This window comes from Ananas comosus, linkage group 20 (assembly GCF_001540865.1).
Source record: "Ananas comosus cultivar F153 linkage group 20, ASM154086v1, whole genome shotgun sequence".
NCBI classification, from domain to species: Eukaryota; Viridiplantae; Streptophyta; class Magnoliopsida; order Poales; family Bromeliaceae; genus Ananas; species Ananas comosus.
This window is the reverse complement of record NC_033640.1, coordinates 10,014,245-10,033,597: the sequence shown is the minus strand read 5'-3', so window position 1 is coordinate 10,033,597 and position 19,353 is coordinate 10,014,245. Positions and strand designations below refer to the sequence as shown.

The 19,353-nt window shown below is 34.2% G+C and overlaps 2 protein-coding genes across 4 annotated transcripts; one reads left to right on the top strand and one right to left on the bottom strand.

The window, feature by feature from the left end:
- On the top strand, positions 6,306–10,100 carry LOC109726072 (annexin D5). The gene is made up of 6 exons (XM_020255501.1): positions 6,306–6,460; positions 7,575–7,720; positions 8,129–8,347; positions 8,941–9,156; positions 9,274–9,363; positions 9,723–10,100. The coding sequence occupies exons 1-6, from the start codon at positions 6,385–6,387 to the stop codon at positions 9,918–9,920; spliced, it is 945 nt and encodes a 314-aa protein (XP_020111090.1). The 5' UTR covers positions 6,306–6,384; the 3' UTR covers positions 9,921–10,100.
- On the bottom strand, positions 10,492–17,442 carry LOC109725709 (eukaryotic translation initiation factor 2D). 3 transcript variants are annotated; one of them, XM_020255009.1, is made up of 10 exons: positions 17,323–17,442; positions 16,468–16,629; positions 15,551–15,662; positions 14,666–14,856; positions 14,085–14,179; positions 13,582–13,989; positions 12,869–12,977; positions 12,101–12,384; positions 11,297–11,667; positions 10,492–10,863 (listed from the first exon to the last, which is right to left on the bottom strand). In XM_020255009.1, the coding sequence occupies exons 2-10, from the start codon at positions 16,600–16,602 to the stop codon at positions 10,739–10,741; spliced, it is 1,830 nt and encodes a 609-aa protein (XP_020110598.1). In that variant the 5' UTR covers positions 16,603–16,629; positions 17,323–17,442; the 3' UTR covers positions 10,492–10,738. The 3 variants fall into 3 exon arrangements, with proteins under 3 accessions (XP_020110598.1, XP_020110599.1, XP_020110600.1); XM_020255010.1 differs by lacking the exon at positions 17,323–17,442 and having other exon boundaries at positions 15,551–15,658; positions 16,468–16,606; XM_020255011.1 differs by lacking the exons at positions 15,551–15,662; positions 17,323–17,442 and having other exon boundaries at positions 16,468–16,603.

The following is a 19,353-nucleotide window of genomic DNA, read 5'->3' as shown; positions in this document are numbered from 1 at the left end:
TTAACTTTCCTTCTTCGAATTTCTTAAGCACGTAGTAATTCGTTAAGGTTGAAAGTACAGATGCTGCACCTCAGCTAACAGAGAAGCACATCTAATTATATGACTTTTTGGGCAAATATTTTTTTCTAAGACATATTTTTTAGGCATATGTTCGATTAATCATGTGGAGCACGGTTTGGTGCAATGAGGACCAAGGATTTAAGCATTCAACAAAAGGAGATCCTTGTAGATATATAGGGAAAAAACAAAACAAATTAAGGGAGTATTAATTGGTAATGCCGAGACATTAATAATGTTGATAGTAATAGTAGCGACGGAGACGATAATGGTGATTATTGTGTTAAAGGTGGTAACGACACGATAGTGATATTATTTAGACATTATTGTTCTTTTTTTTTTTTTCTCGTTTGCTTTCATTAGAAGTGTGCAATTAATGGTGATATTACTATTGAAAAGCAAGGATAACTAAAGAGAACATCTAGCATGCTAAATCTCTCTATTTTCTCTTAGTATTAAATGCTTTTTTTGGGGGTCATTTTTTGTCTTTGGAATTTAATTTGGAGAAAAGGAAAAATTGATATTAAGATTACTTTTACACTACAAAATAATTCAGCACAACTAGAGATAATGTATACAAGCTATTCTTAGCAAAAGAGACACAAATGGATCGGGTATTCGGGCCTACGTTTGAACAAGCTTCGGTAGTGAGCCTATGGACCAAAGAGAAGGTCCAACACTTTTTTTTTTAAAAAAAAAAATTTGTGAATTTTCTCAAGGAGATGCCATGGAGGAAAAAAAAAAAAATCATGCAAAAGATGAGTAACATGAAAGGAAATTAATGATGTTTATAACAATCTCAAATAATTCATTAAATTAATCCTACAATAAGCCCATTTGTATGTAAGATGTATCAATGTTAGTAACTAATAATTAAATTAAACATTAATTGTTCTGGTTTTTTTTTTTTCCTTTTATAAGATCACTATTTCATCCTTTTCAATCCCTTTTGTGGCTGTATAATAGTTCTCAATATGTAATTGAAGTAAATTTGTATGTAGAAGGCAAGGACTTGAAAAACCTAAAAATTTAAAAGACAGAGTACTATAAATCGCAAGATTGAAAAAGCCTACACTGTTGTCAAGTAAGCCAGCATCCTGCCTACATTGCAGAGACCATGATGGATCGAGTCACAATCGAGATCCATAGAAGTGAATTGGCTGACTCTTTTCTAATAGCTCGAGCTTTTGAAACTGTAGTTAACGCAAATAATCTAACATACGCTGCAAAAAAGATAGAGTCATTAATTGTGGTCCAATTTAGCAACAGGAGATATTAATGTTAATTCTAATGAGACCCACTTGAAAAGCACCCAACTAGATTCAACTTTGCCCCAAGGATTAGGTGGACCCTTCAACAAGTAGAGGATGATGATGCACTACATGTTGCTTTTGTTCCTTTGAAAGGGTGAAAAGAGTAGCTAGGTGCATCAATCACTGGTGATGTTAGCCATTTATATATATATCTATTTATTGGTAAATAATTAATCCGCTTTCGTGGCGAAATCCCAACCAAATATATGTTGTAAGGCAAAAGAATACTTTTTACATATACCAATATGAGCCCACAACATACAAATTAATATATTTGTAGAGATATTTCCATACTAAATTATTGCAAGTGTAATTGGATTATGATATTATTTAATATTATAAAGTTGTTCACTATGTTGCAAATTTGCAAGCATACACATGCGCTAGAGAAAGAGTCAATCACAATTTGCTTAATTAGTGACAGTAGGTAGTGATGATGATGATATGTAAGATACAAATTTTGATTGGGATAAGATTTTTTATAAGATAAAATTAGCTATCATATACATTGTAAAGTTTGTTCTATTGGTTTAAATGTTCTTCATTCTTTCTTTGCTAGAAGGAAAATATGTTGATCATAATTAGAATTCTTTAGCTTCACTAATTTCTTGTTCATACCACTCCCCCCAAAAAAAGATGATAGGATTTTATATATGTGACATGTAATTTATCTTATTCTCTCTTAAGATATATATCTTTTAGCTTTCTAATCACATTTATTTGATATAAATTATCAAAAATACTATTATGTAATAATTATTTCGCATGATATCAGAGCTGAAGGTTCCGAGTTGCTTACTATTAGATGACGAATACATAATTCAAACAATGTCATTAAATAAATGTACTAATCTATCCTCTATGTATCTTATGAAAGGAAGGATTTGTATTTTATGTAATAATAGAAACAGTTGGATACCTTCTTCATAAAATGCTAAGGAATAAGTGCAAATTAATGGCTTGATTAATGGTTTTAATATTTAAATGCAAGATCAAAACAAGTAAAATTTTAGATATCCATTTTGTTGTTTTGTTCATCATTAATTAATTGACCTATTTAAGAGTGCACTTTATGATATGATATTAAAGTCTTTTTAAATAAACTAGATTTTCACCTGTGCGATGCACGACTAATATAATAATATAGAATAATAAAAATTATTATGTAATGATAACAAAAAAATTTTCTAATTAATTTTATATTTTTTAACAAATAAAAAAATATACTATCAATCTTAATTATAGTATATATTAAAGTATACAAGCTAGAGAAAAAAAAATTGGACAAAGTAAATATTCAACTGAAATACAAAATTCAATACTGCTCTATTATCTATGAATTGGTGTACAAAACAATTTACATTTACATATTGATGTGCGAAATAAAATGATAACTAAAATTGATATGAAAAATTACAAATGACATTAATATTTAAGCATATAATGAGATCAACTAAACTTTCATATTTGACACAAATTAGAATAAGCACACATATATTATGTTCCTACTGTCACTTTTAAGATTCAAAAATATATAGATGTTGGTTTTCAAGAAAATATAAAGAAAAAAAACTTTGTTGCATGAAGATGTTGGTTTTCAAGAAAATATAAAGAAAAAAAACTTTGTTGCATGAAGATGGAAAGTTATAGGAGTGACAGTAGGGAAAAAAAATTACTAAATAAAAATTACAGAAGTGACAGTAGGGAAATAATATGTTCTATTTTAAAGCATCAATATTTAAGAGCGAAGAAAATTACAGGAGTGATGTGAGTTTTAAATTTTTTCTTCTTTCCAAAAATATCTGTATCATTTTTTACTAATATTTTTATGTCCAGAAATTTTCAACCAATCATTTCAAATAATTAACTAAATAATAATTTATTTCCAAATAAAGATAAATATTAACCAATAATTTTAAATAATTCGTAACTAAATATCCATATTTGAGTCCATATTTGAGTTTGACACGTGGCAAGCATATAGAAAACCACGTGTCAGCTTCTCACATAGGGTTCATTAAGGGTTCTACTTTTATATATAGTAATAGATTAGAACTTCATTCAACCTTTTCTTTAATCCATGATCTGCTTACATATTGCCCACTAATAAGTAATAATGGATGCTGATGTATGAGAAGAGAAATAATACTAAGGGCTTGTTTGTGATTGTTTTGCTTGTTTAATTCTTACAAAAACTTCTTAAATCTTCAGTGCAAACATATAATTCATATCAAATAGGCCAGTTCTATTGAGTCATATAAAATGATAAAGAGTCTATTCAAGGAAAATTAAAAAAAAAATTCATGTTGAATATATTTTTTTGTAACTATTCATGACTCCAATAGTGCTAATAATTTATTGGGTCTAAACCGCTGAATCAAAATATGTAAGCCTAATTATTATTGCTATAGCCCTCCGTCCTTTTCAATGAGGAGATGATCTTGCGAGGTTTGATTTTCTTTTTTTTTTTTCTTATATAGGCACTGTAAAAAAATATTTTCTAACTCAGAATCACTAAACGATATATGAGAGACATTATAGACTTTCGGCCGGTAAAGCAGGTTTAATAATAAATACAATGATACCAAATATAACATCCTATCCCATTAATACTAATAACGTACATATTACACTTAAATCATTAGCTCAAAATATTTAAATTTAGTTATTATTCTTAAAGCTCGTAATCCTGATTCGTATATTAAGTAATTGTTACAAAAAAGAGTTCTTCTTTTCCCTTCATAAACACCTGCTAAAATATTTTGGGTTATAGATTTCGTGAAGGCTCCTATTGTCGATTCATCTTCACATCCAGGTCAAATTATTCACATTATGTGTGTTAGGTGAACGCCTCAATCTCAAAGAACTAAAGTTTCGTTTAGATTGTGGATGGTTACGTATAATAAGAAATGTACGATAAAATAAATATTACATCTGATCTCACTAGTCATAACGTGTCGCACAGATTATACTAATTTTATTAAAATATAATTTATTCAGATTTATTGGAGGATTAAAAAAAAAAAAACATGTCTCTATGCAATGGTTCTTAGAACTAGGAAGTGAACCATATTGATGTAATGAACAAGATCTAAGCAATAGCTTTTGTTTTTTGTTTTTTTTAATTTTATTTTTTTTGATTTTTTGAATAAAAAAAACTGCTGATTTTATGATTTTACNAACAAAAAAAAGAAAAAAAAGAAAAAATAGCTTCGGAGAAGAGGAGAAGATGATGGTGTTGGGTGAAAACTTAAGTAATAGACATGAATTTCTCTCTCAACAAAAAAAAGAAAAAAAAGAAAAAATAGCTTCGGAGAAGAGGAGAAGATGATGGTGTTGGGTGAAAACTTAAGTAATAGACATGAATTTCTCTCTCAACAAAAAAAAGAAAAAAAAGAAAAAATAGCTTCGGAGAAGAGGAGAAGATGATGGTGGTGGGTGAAAAGTTTCCATAGGAGTGAATGAGATATTTTACGAAGATGGTATATTAAGAGATGGAAATTTACCAAAATATCCTCCGTGCAAAAAAAACAAAATTTGCCCTCTCGAAGAGTCGACCGGTACCGATGGTATCAAATACTAGTCATCCTCTTTTAAAGGATGTATCTTGACCGTCCATTTAAAAAATTTTAATGATTAAGATTTTTTTGGTATATAGGAGCATTGTTCTAATAATAAATGCAATGATACTATGATACCAAATATAACATTCTGGCCCATTAATACTAATAACATATTGCGCTTAAATCATTAGCTCAAAATATTTAAATTTAGTTATTACTCTTAAAGCTCATAATTCTTATTCGTATATTAAGTAATTGTTACAAAAAAGAGTTCTTCTTTTCCCTTCATAAACACCTGCTAAAATATTTTGGGTTATAGATTTCGTGAAGGCTCCTATTGTCGATTCATCTTCACATCCAGGTCAAATTATTCACATTATGTGTGTTAGGTGAACGCCTCAATCTCAAAGAACTAAAGTTTCGTTTAGATTGTGGATGGTTACGTATAATAAGAAATGTACGATAAAATAAATATTACATCTGATCTCACTAGTCATAACGTGTCACACAGATTATACTAATTTTATTAAAATATAATTTATTCAGATTTATTGGAGGATTAAAAAAAAAAAAAACATGTCTCTAGCTCTCTATGGAATGGTTCTTAGAACTAAGAAGTGAACCATATTGATGTAATGAACAAGATCTAAGAAATAGCTTTTTTTTTTTAATTTTATTTTTTTGATCTTTTTGAATAAAAAAACTGCCGATTTTATGATTTTACAAAAATATAATTTTTTAAATTTTATAAATTCGATCCGAAATTTTAGTAAATCAATCAAAATGCCTTTATTTATCTTTCGTTTTATCTAAAAAAATAATTTATTATTACAAGAAAATATAAAATTAGTAAATATTTTATGCAAATGGGCCCTTTCTATTATTATTATTATTATTTTTATTTTAACGCGTCGCGTTCGTTCCACGCTATTGAATTACGTGGATCGTTTATGGATTATTACGAATACTACGTAATATAATAAATAAATAAATAAATAAAAAGGGGTAATAAAATTATAAAAATGTATGGAGTCCCCTCACCTATACGATTTTTTAAACAAAGACCTTTCAATTTTTTATGTTTTTGATTATAAGTTATATTTTATAGTTAGTTCTATTTAATTTTATCAAATTTAATAAAATTTATTAGTTATCAACTATTAATTGCTCTCTTTTTATTTACTAGAAAAAATGAAATTTGTTAAATTTTGTGAACTCACTAATAAAATTTTAAAATATTTCTATGTTTTTTAACTAATTCCAAAAAATTTAAAAATTGAGAGGTCTCGAACTCTCGATCAAAAAAAGAAAAAAAAAAGCTTAGGGACCTTTTTCAACATCAGATATTGTTGAGGGGTTCACCAACTCTCCATACATTTTCACCTTAAAATTGGGGGAAAAAAACAAAGGGAAAAGGACAAAAGCCGATACGGAGCTCCGCGGAGACGATAATGGCGACGCTGAGCGTTCCCCCCGTTCTCACCTCTCCTCGCCAAGACGCCATTGATCTCCACAAAGCCTTCAAAGGTAACCCCTGTGATCCATTGCACATTATTATTATTGCTTTTTTTTTTTATGGAATTGAGGTAGATGTATGGGTTTTTGCTTCGATTAGGGCTAGGAAGGATCTGTTTCTTATTAGATTTTAGAAAAAGTTGACTCTTTTTTGTAATTTATGTGTTGATTTGAAGGATTATTGTGAATAAAAGTTGATTGGCGCCGTAATTGATGTTAGGGTAACGAATTTAGTGCGTATTTGGCTTCAGGAGTTTAAATTTCTCTAATTCTCTTTTCTTTTCTATTTTAGTTTGTTTAAAATGCATGGAAAAGGATCGCGTTTGATAATTGTTTACAATCAAATACGAATAGAATTCAATTAGTTTTAGTTTAGAAGAATCCTATTCAATTCAATTGCGGATGAAAAAAGTTCCTCTTTCGAACAAATTGGAGTTGAATTGAATTCCATTTCGTTGTATTGCTTGGAAAAAGATGCGATTTTTGGGCTATTTTGTAACAGAAATTTTGGTCTAAGGATCCATTATAAGTAACCACAAATTGATTATGGAGTGAATTGATGGAGAGATTTGATTTTAACGAGGTTAAATTGACAAGATTGGTTCGATAAACATATGCATGACCAAGTCACCTTTTTCTTCGAGCTAAGGGTGGAAAACAATTTGGCTCCGAATGATAGAGAGGGTTTTTCTCATTCTCTCCCCCTTTGATTTGTAGAATTTAGTTTACTTGTTTGGACAATGCTTATAAGATTTTGCAGCAACTCGTTTTCAAAGGTAAAATTTATCTTTTGAGTTCGCAAGTTCAATCGTCTACACAAAACTGTGTATAGAGTTGTACTTTATGCTATATAGGTGATATTGGATCTCTCTCTCTCTCTCTCTCTCTCTCTCTCTCTCTCTCTCATCTGGTGTGCAATTTGCATTTTGCATCTTCGGTTTTATCTCTAAAAACTTACACTTTATGTGATTGTTAACCCTCTTAGTGTTTATAGACACTGATTCTATTTAAGGCCTTTCATCTTTTACCGCAGCTCAAGCATTTCCGTAGCTTAGTACTCTCGAGTAGATGATACCGTTCTATATAAGTCAGAAAACTGCTTTTGACCTGTTGATAATGATCGCAGGGTTTGGTTGCGACACTTCGGCAATTATAAATATACTTGCTCACCGCGATGCCGCTCAGCGCGCTCTCATTCAACAGGAGTACAGAACCATGTATTCGGAGGACCTCAGCCATCGTATATCCTCCGAGCTCAGTGGGCACCTTATGGTACAAAAAAATTGCTCTACTCTGTTGATCCAAACAAACTATATCTCATCTATTACAACCAGGGTAGATTAGCATTACCGTTAATAGCTCGCTTAGTTGTTGCTAGCTCATTTCTCTTTCACGTGTGTTATTATTTGTTTGCGGCTTGCTATGTAAACGTCGCTGTAACCTTATCTTAAATTGGAGTCTTTTTCCAATTCATGGGGGCTGATTAGTTTTTTATTGGAAAAAAACTTTTAAAATAGGGACATGATTGTAAACCTAACGTAATATCACCAAAATAATCAAGCTTTTGAAGGGTATATATGATAATTCAGAATTTAAAAGGGGATATAGATGATTCTGAAGGGTTGCATATGTAATTCTCTTATCTGGGTCCTCTTATCTGGTTTGTTTCTTTGATACCAGAAAGCGATGCTGCTGTGGATCCTTGATCCTGCGGGACGTGATGCCACCGTATTGAGACAGGCGCTTGGTGGTGATGGTATAGATTTGTATGCAGCCACTGAAGTTATATGTTCTCGGACACCATCTCAGTTACAGATAATTAAACAGGCGTATTATGCAAGATTTGGTGCTTATCTTGAGCATGAGATCCACCGTTACACCTCCGGTGATCACCAAAAGGTCATCTCTCCACACTAAATTACTAAATTATAATTTTATATTCTCTAATCGATTTTAGAAGATGTTTATTTCTTGCACGCCAAAAATTAAACCTCTTTGAGTAGGTAGAACTGTCATTAGCACTCTTTCATCTGGGTTGCATTGATAATTCCCATCTTAATTTAGAAGAACTGTAAACAAAGATTTCATAAACTTAAAAGACGGCTTTTTTGGTTGGAACTAAACTCTTTCACTTCCCGAATAATATTTCGTAAAATCTACCTGTCATTCAGTAATAAATACGTCAATTGTGCCAATTGAATGTGTTGAAAACCATAGGGACCATTTAATCATCTGATTTAAAAATAGAATTTGCAATTTTCCAAGGCTTGCGAAATCTGCGGTGCATCCAAAAGTAAAGCTTCACACTAGATCGTCCAAAGAAGCAGTGGTTGCGACATCCTGTTATATGATTTGCTAATTTAAAATGAAAGTAGTTCGAATTCCTTCTTTTTTTTTTAATTCTATAATTAAAATGGTTTAAGAGGAATCCAAATTGTTTCCGACTGTGCTGAATAACTAACTTAGTGGGTGAATGTTCTTGTATGTTATAGCTCCTGCTAGCCTATGTTGGAACGCCACGTTACGAGGGCCCCGAGGTCGATCATGCGATGGCCGCGAAGGATGCAAAGGACCTTTATAAAGCTGGGGAGAAACGATTAGGGACGGACGAGAAGACTTTCATTAACATTTTCACTCAAAGAAGCTGGGCTCAAATGGCGGCTATTGCTTCTAATTACCATCATGCCCATGGTAGAACCCTTCAAAAGGTATCCATTAGATTCTACATTAATTTGATTTGTCTTCATGATGCCTTTTACTTAAGAGAGAATTTGCAACTAGTTCATTTGACTAGCTCAGTTTTCTTTTTACTTTTTTGTTTCCAGGCCGTGAAGAAGGAAACATCTGGGCATTTTGAATTTGCTCTTCTTACTATCCTTCGATGTGCCGAGAATCCAGCCAAGTTCTTCGCGAAGGTATTCTTTTAGGGTAACTTGCACCAGGGGTTCCCAACCATTTTTCAGGGAAACTTTCAATTCTGCCGATTGGGTACCTTACCTGTTACAAGTTTACCGTCTTTGATTCTTTAAAATATGTGCATAATCGCGAGATGAATTGTCTGAGTTCTGCTTCGCTATTTCTGCTCATTTCGGAGTTTTTTAACCGAACGAATACGATTGTGACAAAATGCGAAGTTTAAGGGATCCGACAGAAGAAGTGAGAGGTTGAGAACTTGAGTGAAAAAACTCTATAATGAAAAACTGATCCCAATTGGTCCAGTATCTCACATAGTTTCGAAAACTGATCCGAGTTTCGTTTCCACCAAAAATTTCAGGTGCTGCGCAAGGCAATGAAAGGGCTAGGCACAAACGACACCACACTGATAAGGGTCGTGGTTACGCGGACCGAGATCGACATGCAATATATCAAGATCGAGTACCAGAAGAAATACAAGAAGCCGCTGAGCGCAGCGATCCATTCGGAGACGTCGGGCCATTACCGAAATTTTCTCCTTGCTCTTGTTGGGCAATAGCCAAGTTATGTATCATGGAGTCTCGAATTGTGCTTTACTATTGTGTGTTGCTTGTGAGAAACTAGGTTTGATTGAGCGATTTCACATTGTACATATTTGGTGTTTGTGTGTTTACCTTAATAAGGTTTTCAGTGTATTTGTGTGATTATAGTTTTAACGGTTTAAAGCTCTTGTTAATTATCTAATGACCAGTAGTCATAGTTTACAATTTTATTTCTCACCGTTACATATAATCTGATAACACACAGCTTCTATTGGAAAATAAACTTTTTAACACCTATTGAAATACACAAAACAATAAAATCGATTTAGGAAAGGAATAAAATAATCATCATACAGAATAAAGCAAAATTTTTTTTACAGTCGAGGTTGAAACTACACTATTCTGAAATGTTCGAGGACTAAAATGTTTAACTGTGAACATTTTTTGAATCATAAAATAAGAGAATCATTTTACGAAGGAATAAAGCCACTCGTTTTACTAATAAAACCAAAATTCTTTTACCGTCAAGGATGAAACTGCACCCTACAAAAATGTTTTAGAAAAGAGTTCCGAAACGAAGTTGCGATGTCACAAATTCCTCTTGAAGCATACAGTTTCACATCTGCATTATATTTGCACCAATACGAAGCACAAGGAGTAACAAAAACATGATAGTTCGATCGCAGCATAACCTCACAACATCATAGAAACTGAAAGTTAAAATAGCAACAGCTCAGCATCTCCAATACAAGCTTGAATGAAACACTCAAGATGGCTGCTTTGGGAAAAGGATGTTGTATAATTTTATGCAAGATTTGAAGGGTGGTCTTTTACTTTATTTCTTGGTTTTGTCGAGCACCTCTATGTATTTCTTCGGGACGCCGTAGTGGTCGACGAGATGCTTAGCCAGGTCATCGATGACTCCGCCTTGAACCAGCACCTCGTGTTGCCCCTTTTTGCCTGAGGATGAGCAAAACCATAACAAGTTTACGAAACGAAACTAGAGTATTGTTCCACATTGGTACATACAAAGAAGGGGGGAAAAACCTAAATGCATGATGCGGTCATGAGTAAGAATTTCAAGTATCACGGTGCATTAAAACGTCGTTATTTTTCATTGGAATAAAAGGGTACATCTAAGATGGACCATATTAATATTTCCCAAGGGATGCCACCCAAGTCGATAACTACACATAGGTAATTAACTCTTTAGAGTAAAAACAAGTGTCTCGGAAATCGAAGCTTGTAGAAATGCTTTGAATGCAACCTTCGTTCAATATATAGAAAGCATCAACCCTTGCACAATAAAAAAGCTGCAAAGGCATTCTCAAAGGCAACTCTAGTTAGCGAAAGCAGAAGCTTGCTCGAAAATTTCAAGAGAAGGCAATAGTACCTGGAAGTTCTGCCACTGATGTACTGCAAGCGAACTTCTTTTGTAGTTCAGAAGCTAGCGACTCCGCATCCATTAAGAACGACTCCAAACCTGAGAGTCTGGTCACTTTCTTGTTCCCTTGCCTTCTCTCCGTCATTATCTGAACAGGTTTAATTGTGCCCTTTCGCACAGCAACCTCATTTCCCCTGGCTACTCTGAAGTGCACTTGCATGCGATTTAAAAATGCAGACCCTAAATCCTTCTTATGGATCTCGGTGGGATAAGTTGAGCCCTTTTTGATGGTCCCTTTGAAAAGAGCATCACATAGTGTTGCATCCAAAACTACCATTGCCTTGTTTGCTGGCTTGACTAGATTTTCCTTCTCAACATAACTTAATCAACAAAAATCGTAATAGGCATGACAATGAGGATAGAGAAGTTTCAGACCAAATTGCGGTAGAAAAAATGAAACATTATAGTTTTTGAGATATTCTGATATGTATATTCCTACAAAATTATCTAATTTCACCATCTCTGAAAAGTCTAAATTTTCAGATTGTAGACTTCTAAAACCCATTCTTCTACAGATATAACCTTGTACTTATAAAAATGGGCTTTTTTTCCAAGAACATTTTCTACTACAAAACCTACTTATCTGCAATCAATAAGATAAATCCCAAAATAAGATAAGTGCATTAGGTAAGAAAACGCTCTATCAAGGGGGTACAGTGAAAATCCAGATTACACAGGGTATATATGTAAAGGCCCCGTCAAACTTTTATAATAGGAATATAAACCGAGTTAAGACTAGGGGAAGAAGCAGACCTGAAGACTATCTCAGATGCCTCGGATGCACTGTAGTATTTCCCGCTGTCAGCTCCAACAGAAGTAAATACCGGGTTGACGTGCGTGCTCGGTTTGTAAATCTCAGCGACCTCAAATTGTAGGTTGACTTTGGCTTGGCTAGCTTCCCCAACAGAGGAATCATGCTTCTGATTGACAGTCTCTTGCACCCGTTTTTCTGGTTTGAAAGACATGTAATCTGGGTGGCCGCGATTAACACCTAATAACATGATCTCCTTTTTATACTTATCTTCTTTCACTGATATCTGTCCGTAACATAACAATCAGCATTAGCAACACAAATAAAGGTTAAAATTTACTAACCACTAGTTAAAATGCATATAACCCTGTGGATATTTTGCAATTTGCACTTACCTTTATCACTATTCAAAAACAGCAGATAACCCCTCACAATTTGCTTGCCCTCTCAAGTTTTATAGGAAGCAATCCCTTAGTAAAGGGATATTAAACGAATGCATGCATGTACATAGGATTGTGTTAAAAAATGGTTTGTTTAAAAAATAGAAAGGCTCCGTATGAAATGTGTATATACTTGCCCATGGGTGTAGGCATGCATAGCATTGCAAGTGTTTGTAGAAAACAACCACAAAAGCTCTCCTTTTTTTCACCTAGATCAATTAAAAATAATAGAAAATAGGTGCACCCTGGCTTGCCAAAATGGATGCATGGGACCTGAGGAGCTTTGACCCCTATGAAAATAAAACCTTACTAGAATCTAACCATGCTTACCAGACCAGCAGAAGATTTAGATTGCAACCATTTGGATAATTTCTTGTGCGACGATTTTTTGATGTCCAAAGTGGTGCCTGGAGGCCTGCAGGGAAGTATGTTATTTGACCTGTACATCATAGAGGGGAAAAAGTATGTTAAAAACACAATCATTAGAAGAAAGGACTATGTGAATAGTGTTCTCCATATAGTCCTGTTTTTCTCAGGAAGAAAAAAAAAATTGATTCCAAGACTAACAGATCAGCAAATGTGAAACTGTCTATCATGAAGAGAGAATAGTAGAGGTGATTGGTCAATTACAGAAAACCCTCCTGAAAAAAATAGAGAAGCAATCTACACTTCGCCTCACTGAAAAAAAAAAGAAAAATCATCATTGAATTAACTCAATTTTTAAGCTGTTAGCACTTTGGCTCCCACCTGCCACATTTTCTTGTAGGAACCGTCAGAAAATAATGAAATACACCTAAAAGTATTAAAGAGGTATGATGAATATTTAGATCATATTTCCACTTTACCTAGCAGTTCCTGCAATAAAAATGTGATCGAAAGGGCATAGAGTTAACAGCTTAATCACTGGGGGGACAAGTATCAGTTTTTATTTTTCACGGTAGCAAAGGGGTAGTTTTGCAAAAAGAAGGGCTTCAGCATTTTGTTCAAATATGGAACTATTTATTTTTCAGAAGGGAAAATTGGAGGTTATTGTAGTGTAGTACCATAACGTGCTTCCTGGCATGGGAAGGTCTTTATCTTTTACAGTTGTATGCAATGCTTGCAAAAGGCATTTATCCAAAAGAGCATCTACATCTTCACTTGATGTTATAGTCTGTTGTTCCTTCTCATCATTTGGTTCTTCTTCAGTAGTTACATTCTCTGACAACTTCAGCGCACCCATATCTTCAGTGACTTCTTCAGAGGTTTCAACTCGAACATCATCATCTGCCGAAGTACCAACCTGATCTCCTTTTTCTACAGTATCGCCATCATGATCGTCATTTAAAGAATTCCCAGAAGTTTCCCCAGAAGTATCAGTTAGCTGAGAAACTGAAGACAAAACAGGATCTTCAACAACAACATCTTCTAAAAATCCTGCATTTGGGACAAAACGGCCTTCAACTGAATCCCTATAAGAAAATACAGTAATAAGAATGTTAACAAAGATTAGTAACATAGCTCAAAGAATAAGAATGCTTTAAGTCCTCTTGGTCACTATACTTGCCACAGCGAGTCATGATAATAATGCATTATCCGCAAAGCCTTGCCACGTAGACCAGCTTTTAGGACTTCCGTGCTGCTCATTGTGGTAGCCCCCACCTGTAAAATTGTCAAACTACTAAGATGATCTTACAGCAGTAAAAAGAAATTAGGGGCATTTTGCAAAAATTTTAAACCCCTTGAATACTTGTTCAAAAGAGATGGCAGAAATGCAGAAAACCCCTCTAGAAGTATTTGTCATATGTACTTAACCCCCTCAAGATATTAAAACCTACATATAATTATAACCCCCTACACTTCCGCCCATATTTTTTTTGTTCAAGAAGGATACTCTTAAAAATGATACTTCCTACCATAGAAGGGGCAATTATGGGTATTTCAGATCATATTTTAACATCATATCACAAATCATGAATAAAAAAAAAATTGACCAAAAGGAAGCTAACTGCTAATAGTCTAATCATCGAAGGGGTAAAATGTAGGTAGGTATATATATCTCACAGGGGCAAAGCGAAATGGTGCTGTTTTCAGGAGGGATTTCTACAATGTAGACTAAAGAGATTAAATTAGGTAAATGAGGCTTACAGCGATTGGTGCTGGATTACCAGGGACTTTTACGGCCCATGGCTCTCCAGCTAAGAAAGAAGGAAGCCCTTCTGGGGGTATACTAATACCAGGAAACATCAAATCAGCCCCTCCAATAACAAAGCGAGAAACCTCACCACCCTTCAGAAGAAATGCAGGTAAAAGCTCTGGAACCTTCCAGAGAGCATAAACTGCAATATAAAGTAATACACTATTAAGAAAACCACATACTGTTAAGGAAACAAATCAAATGCTTCTGAATAGCCCAATGAACCCACTTTCTCTAAATTATAAAAAAAATAGCCCAATGCACTTTCACTGATTTGGTGGCTAAAAGAACCTTTTTCAACCTTTGGAAGGCCCAAAAATTTCAAACCGTTCTCAATCTTCCCTTTTTTTTATGCAATAATTTTACAGTAGCAACCGCTACCAGAGAAGCATGTGCTCATAGGCTTCTCCAGTAGTGGTTGCCGCCACAACTTCATAGCATTAGAGGAGGAAAGATTGGAAGCGGTTGGAATTTATAGACATAAAATAGGTGCCTTTAACCACCAAATTGCCAAACTAGGACTAAAGAGGGCTTCAACAACAACAACCGAAAAACTTTTGATAGTTAACATACCAAGATATAAAATAAATAAATAAAGAAAAGAACATGGAAGTCTACTAAGGTAAACACTTCTTTTCTAGAAGACCATAAAAAGTAAATGATTATGATAATGGAAAAGCAGTTAGATATTAAAAAAAGATAAAGAAAAACTATCTATTTACACTCAGCATGTGATAGACAAAGTAAATTTTATAAGCTGAACCCTGCATGTAGCAGTGTCTAGGGGAAGCAATCATGCTAATTTGGGTAATCAATTAAGATATAGTAATAGTAACCTGTGGGGAACATCTCCGTTCCTCGCCCATCAACATCAAAAAGCATGGGAAACCCTCCTTCTATGCCATATACATGCACGCGATTTGGATACTTAGCTACTGTTATCTCTGCCTAAATACAGAAGTGCGAAAAGATTAAAAAGAAAAGTTTAAAATGCAAAGCATGGAGACAATTAAGACAATGAAGACACTGAACTACTGAAGTAATCCCAACCAAATATTTACAATGCAGAGAAATGACTAGATTTGAAGTATCAAAACAATTCATAAACTAAAAAAATCATGCCAGGGCACTCTTCAGCATGTCATATACCTGTGTTATTAAACAAAATTAGCCAGAACATCCATACATGCGTGACGTAAAAGCACATATTTTATAGTTCATGTCATGTCAGATTATACTAGCCAAGGCATGATAGGCATCAAAACCGGAAATTTGAGTTTAATATTCAGGAAGTAAGGCATCTATTGCATGGATGATTGTTGATAGTACACATATTAGCGACTAGCTGGAAAACAAGTTATCCTGAAAGATAAACACTACTAGTACAATTATGAATAGCTCAATTTCACACTTGAAATGCAGCAGCATAAAAAAAAAAAGAACTCCTTGTAGCTTTTCTCAAATGGCAACGCCGCCCTATGCATATAAAGTCTACTCCATATCTACTGATTGAACAATGTATTTGTTTCGCAGTTTCTCATTTCTTCTGCACTTGATAACAAGTTTTTTTTCTGTGATTTTCTTTCCGCCACGTTTTGCATTTCAAACTATGATGGCTTGTTGTGCATATCCTGAAAGAGTTCCTCTGTTAAAAAACAGCACTTTAAGATAAAACGAGACATTTGCATTTCTTTATACAGAAAATTTTGAATCATTACTTTCGGAAGCATTGCATGCATGTTGTAGTCATTACCTTAGAAGGAAGAATGGCATCGATATCAGAATCAGAAGCTTGTGGAAATCTTTCTTTTGCAATTCTTCTCAGCTTCTTCTTATCTGCTCCCGACAAACGCTGCAAAGCTTTTGCCTCGATTGGCTTTTTGAACATGATGAGCTTGCTCTAAGTCCAATAAAGCTGCACGATATAAATTATAGCAGCATTTCCCGTGTTAGCACAATACAATCAAATGATGTAACTACATAAAAAGGAAACGAAATGTTTTGAAAACCAAACTTAGAAAAGAGCAATAAAAAAGACAATCTTTCGATGAACTTTTCCATTATTGACTATTTTTACATGCGTTGAGGTTTCTTCCCCTTATCAAAAAGCTATTTTGCTATTATTCCTTCATACCTTTACAAACTAAAATCAAACACCGCAATTACAATTTTCCAGCATACTCATTTTATTTCCAAAATGCGAAATTTGAAATGATATAATAGCTAACTAATTAACATTTCCTTAGTCCAAAACTTACTCCGACATTTCTAAAAAACTAGGAAAGGAACAAAAACCACTTCTAAATTTTCCGAGCACAACCAATACCTCTTAACTCGCTTACTTCCCACAGAGACACAATAAACAGCTTCGCACTATTCGATTAGCCATAATTGATGAAATGAAACCCAAAAAAAACTACAAAAACATCCTACTGATCCCACAAGCGCCATCACAGTTCCATATAAATCGCACTTAGAATTACTTAAACTTCTAACTAGAATCGAGTAACCGATTCCTTAAAGACACTTGCTAATTCATACTCAAAAAATCCAGAAAAAAAAAAAAAAAAAAAACGAGTACAAAATCGAGAAACGGAGAACTCGATACCGCGCAAGAGATCGATAGTTGGAAGATGATCGAATCGTGATCGCTCGAGGCGATGCGGCGGCGGAGGCGGTGGAGAGAATCGGAAGATTCTGGAAAACAGGGAGACGATGGATATATGAGTCAGGAGACGGGGTCGGCGCGTGTTAGGCTCATTTAGGGCCCGTGTGGTTCAGTGGAAATTTTCTGCGGACCGGGTGCATTTTTACACCCGTGAACTACTTATTTTGCGGTAGACATCATATGTGGATGAGGAATGGAGGGTGGATGGAGCGCGGTGCAACGATACTCAGGTGCACTCGGTTTAGGAAACTACTAATTGTGGTGAACGGGTGCGCCGCGTCTGAGTTTGCGTGGTTCGGTTCGGGTCGGGTGCGATAAACATTTCAATAAGGCTCCGTTATTGGGACTGGGAGGAGATGATAGTATACGATGGAAAAAAAATATACTGTTTATTTTTTTTTTGGCATATAATATCATATTTAACGTAATAATACGTTTTATGTCTTTTCCCTTTCTTTTTTGTGTTTTCGTTCATAGTTTTTATTACTCTATTACAACAAACATGAGCGAGTTACGCCTAAAACTTAAGTTTGGCTTATTTATTAAACAAACCATTCGAACCGAGACTCAAACTGCTAAAACTGTGAGCTACTTGCTTGCGATAAGGTTGATTGATAATTTTTACCACTTCAAATGAATCTCTAATAAGTTTACTTGCTTTCATTAATCTTTCTAACATATTAATTAACTCAACAATTTATTATAAATCTAGTGAAATGAAACCACCTATAGCAACAACAATGAAGGGGTTGCAGTTATTATTCATTCAATAAGAGAGTTTCTCATTTGTTATAAAGTAAAAAATCCTACTTAAAAGGTGTTTAAGAAACCCCTCAATTAATCGTAGTAGGTTAGTTACAACTTGCACTACGTATAAATAGAGAGCTAGTACTTCTCTTTTAACTCAAATCACTTTCTCACGTAGTATTATCGCAAGTAATGGAGAAAAAGTCTAACTCTAAAAGGAGTTATATGGCCTTAAAAAGAAAAAGATTGAGCAATTTTGGATTTCTTGTGTTGTTCGTGCTTATATCTTGTTATCTTCCAACAATAAAAGGTTTCGCCCATCAGTCTCATATTGGTGTCGATGAACCTGAGGATCAGCCTCAGATCATTATCGACAGCGATCCCTTTGTTCGCGACGTCGTCGACTTCATCGATAAGGCAGTGCATTACGTGATCGACAGAGTCCCTAATGATGTGATCGACAGCAAAAACCTAACATGGGGAATTCTAAAATTGTTTGTCGAGTCGAAAGTCAACCCGTACCCTAAGCTCAAGGGCAGTAAGTCCTTTAACATCCTATTCCACTACATCCACACTTTGAACACAAAAGTCTTCCCCAGAGAGAGCGAATTGTTCGGATTGTACCACTGCTTCCATAAGGTGTTTCCGAGATGTCTTGATGAGCATAAAAACGTGGTGAGCAAAATCGTATATCGCTTTCAATGTGCCTATCAGTTTTACAGATCGTGTAATTACGAAGAATACGCGGCTCGTAAAGAGCTCCGAGTTCCTGATGTCAACAAGTGGGTTGCGTGATCTTCTCTTCACAAAGCGTTCCCTTTTTTTTTTCTTTATGAGTAGGCATGAAAATAAATCATTTTTGGGGCGGATATTGAGATTTCTGCTTTTGCATTCGTCTTCTGTTTTTACATAGTAATAATATTTCGTTACATGTAGCCTCACTTTTTTTATTATAACTAATAATATGAAGAATATTTTGGTTATTTAGTGTTCGTGTTAAAAGAGTAAATTAAATTTAGGCTAAATTACAGAAAATTCCCTTGTAATAACCCGTATTTTCACTTTCCCTCTTTGACATTTAAAAATCTACACTTTGCCTCCCTGTAAAATAAAAAATGTGCACTTCACCCCCTACCGTTAGGGTTCCGTCAGGGTTCTGTTAAAAAATATATTTTTATGCCGAAAATACCCCTCCGCCATCTCCATGTTGCTTCGACTCCCTTC

Coding starts and splice junctions, on each gene's coding strand:
- LOC109726072 (XM_020255501.1), top strand. CDS start 6,385: ATGGCGACGCTGAGCGTTCCCCCCGTTCTCACCTCTCCTCGCCAAGAC. Junction 7,721..8,128: donor AGCTCAGTGGGCACCTTATG/GTACAAAAAAAT, acceptor CTTTGATACCAG/AAAGCGATGCTGCTGTGGAT. Junction 9,157..9,273: donor ATGGTAGAACCCTTCAAAAG/GTATCCATTAGA, acceptor TTTTGTTTCCAG/GCCGTGAAGAAGGAAACATC.
- LOC109725709 (XM_020255009.1), bottom strand. CDS start 16,602: ATGTTCAAAAAGCCAATCGAGGCAAAAGCTTTGCAGCGTTTGTCGGGA. Junction 15,663..16,467: donor ATGCCATTCTTCCTTCTAAG/GTAATGACTACA, acceptor TTCTGTATTTAG/GCAGAGATAACAGTAGCTAA. Junction 11,668..12,100: donor GCATCTGAGATAGTCTTCAG/GTCTGCTTCTTC, acceptor TTGTTGATTAAG/TTATGTTGAGAAGGAAAATC.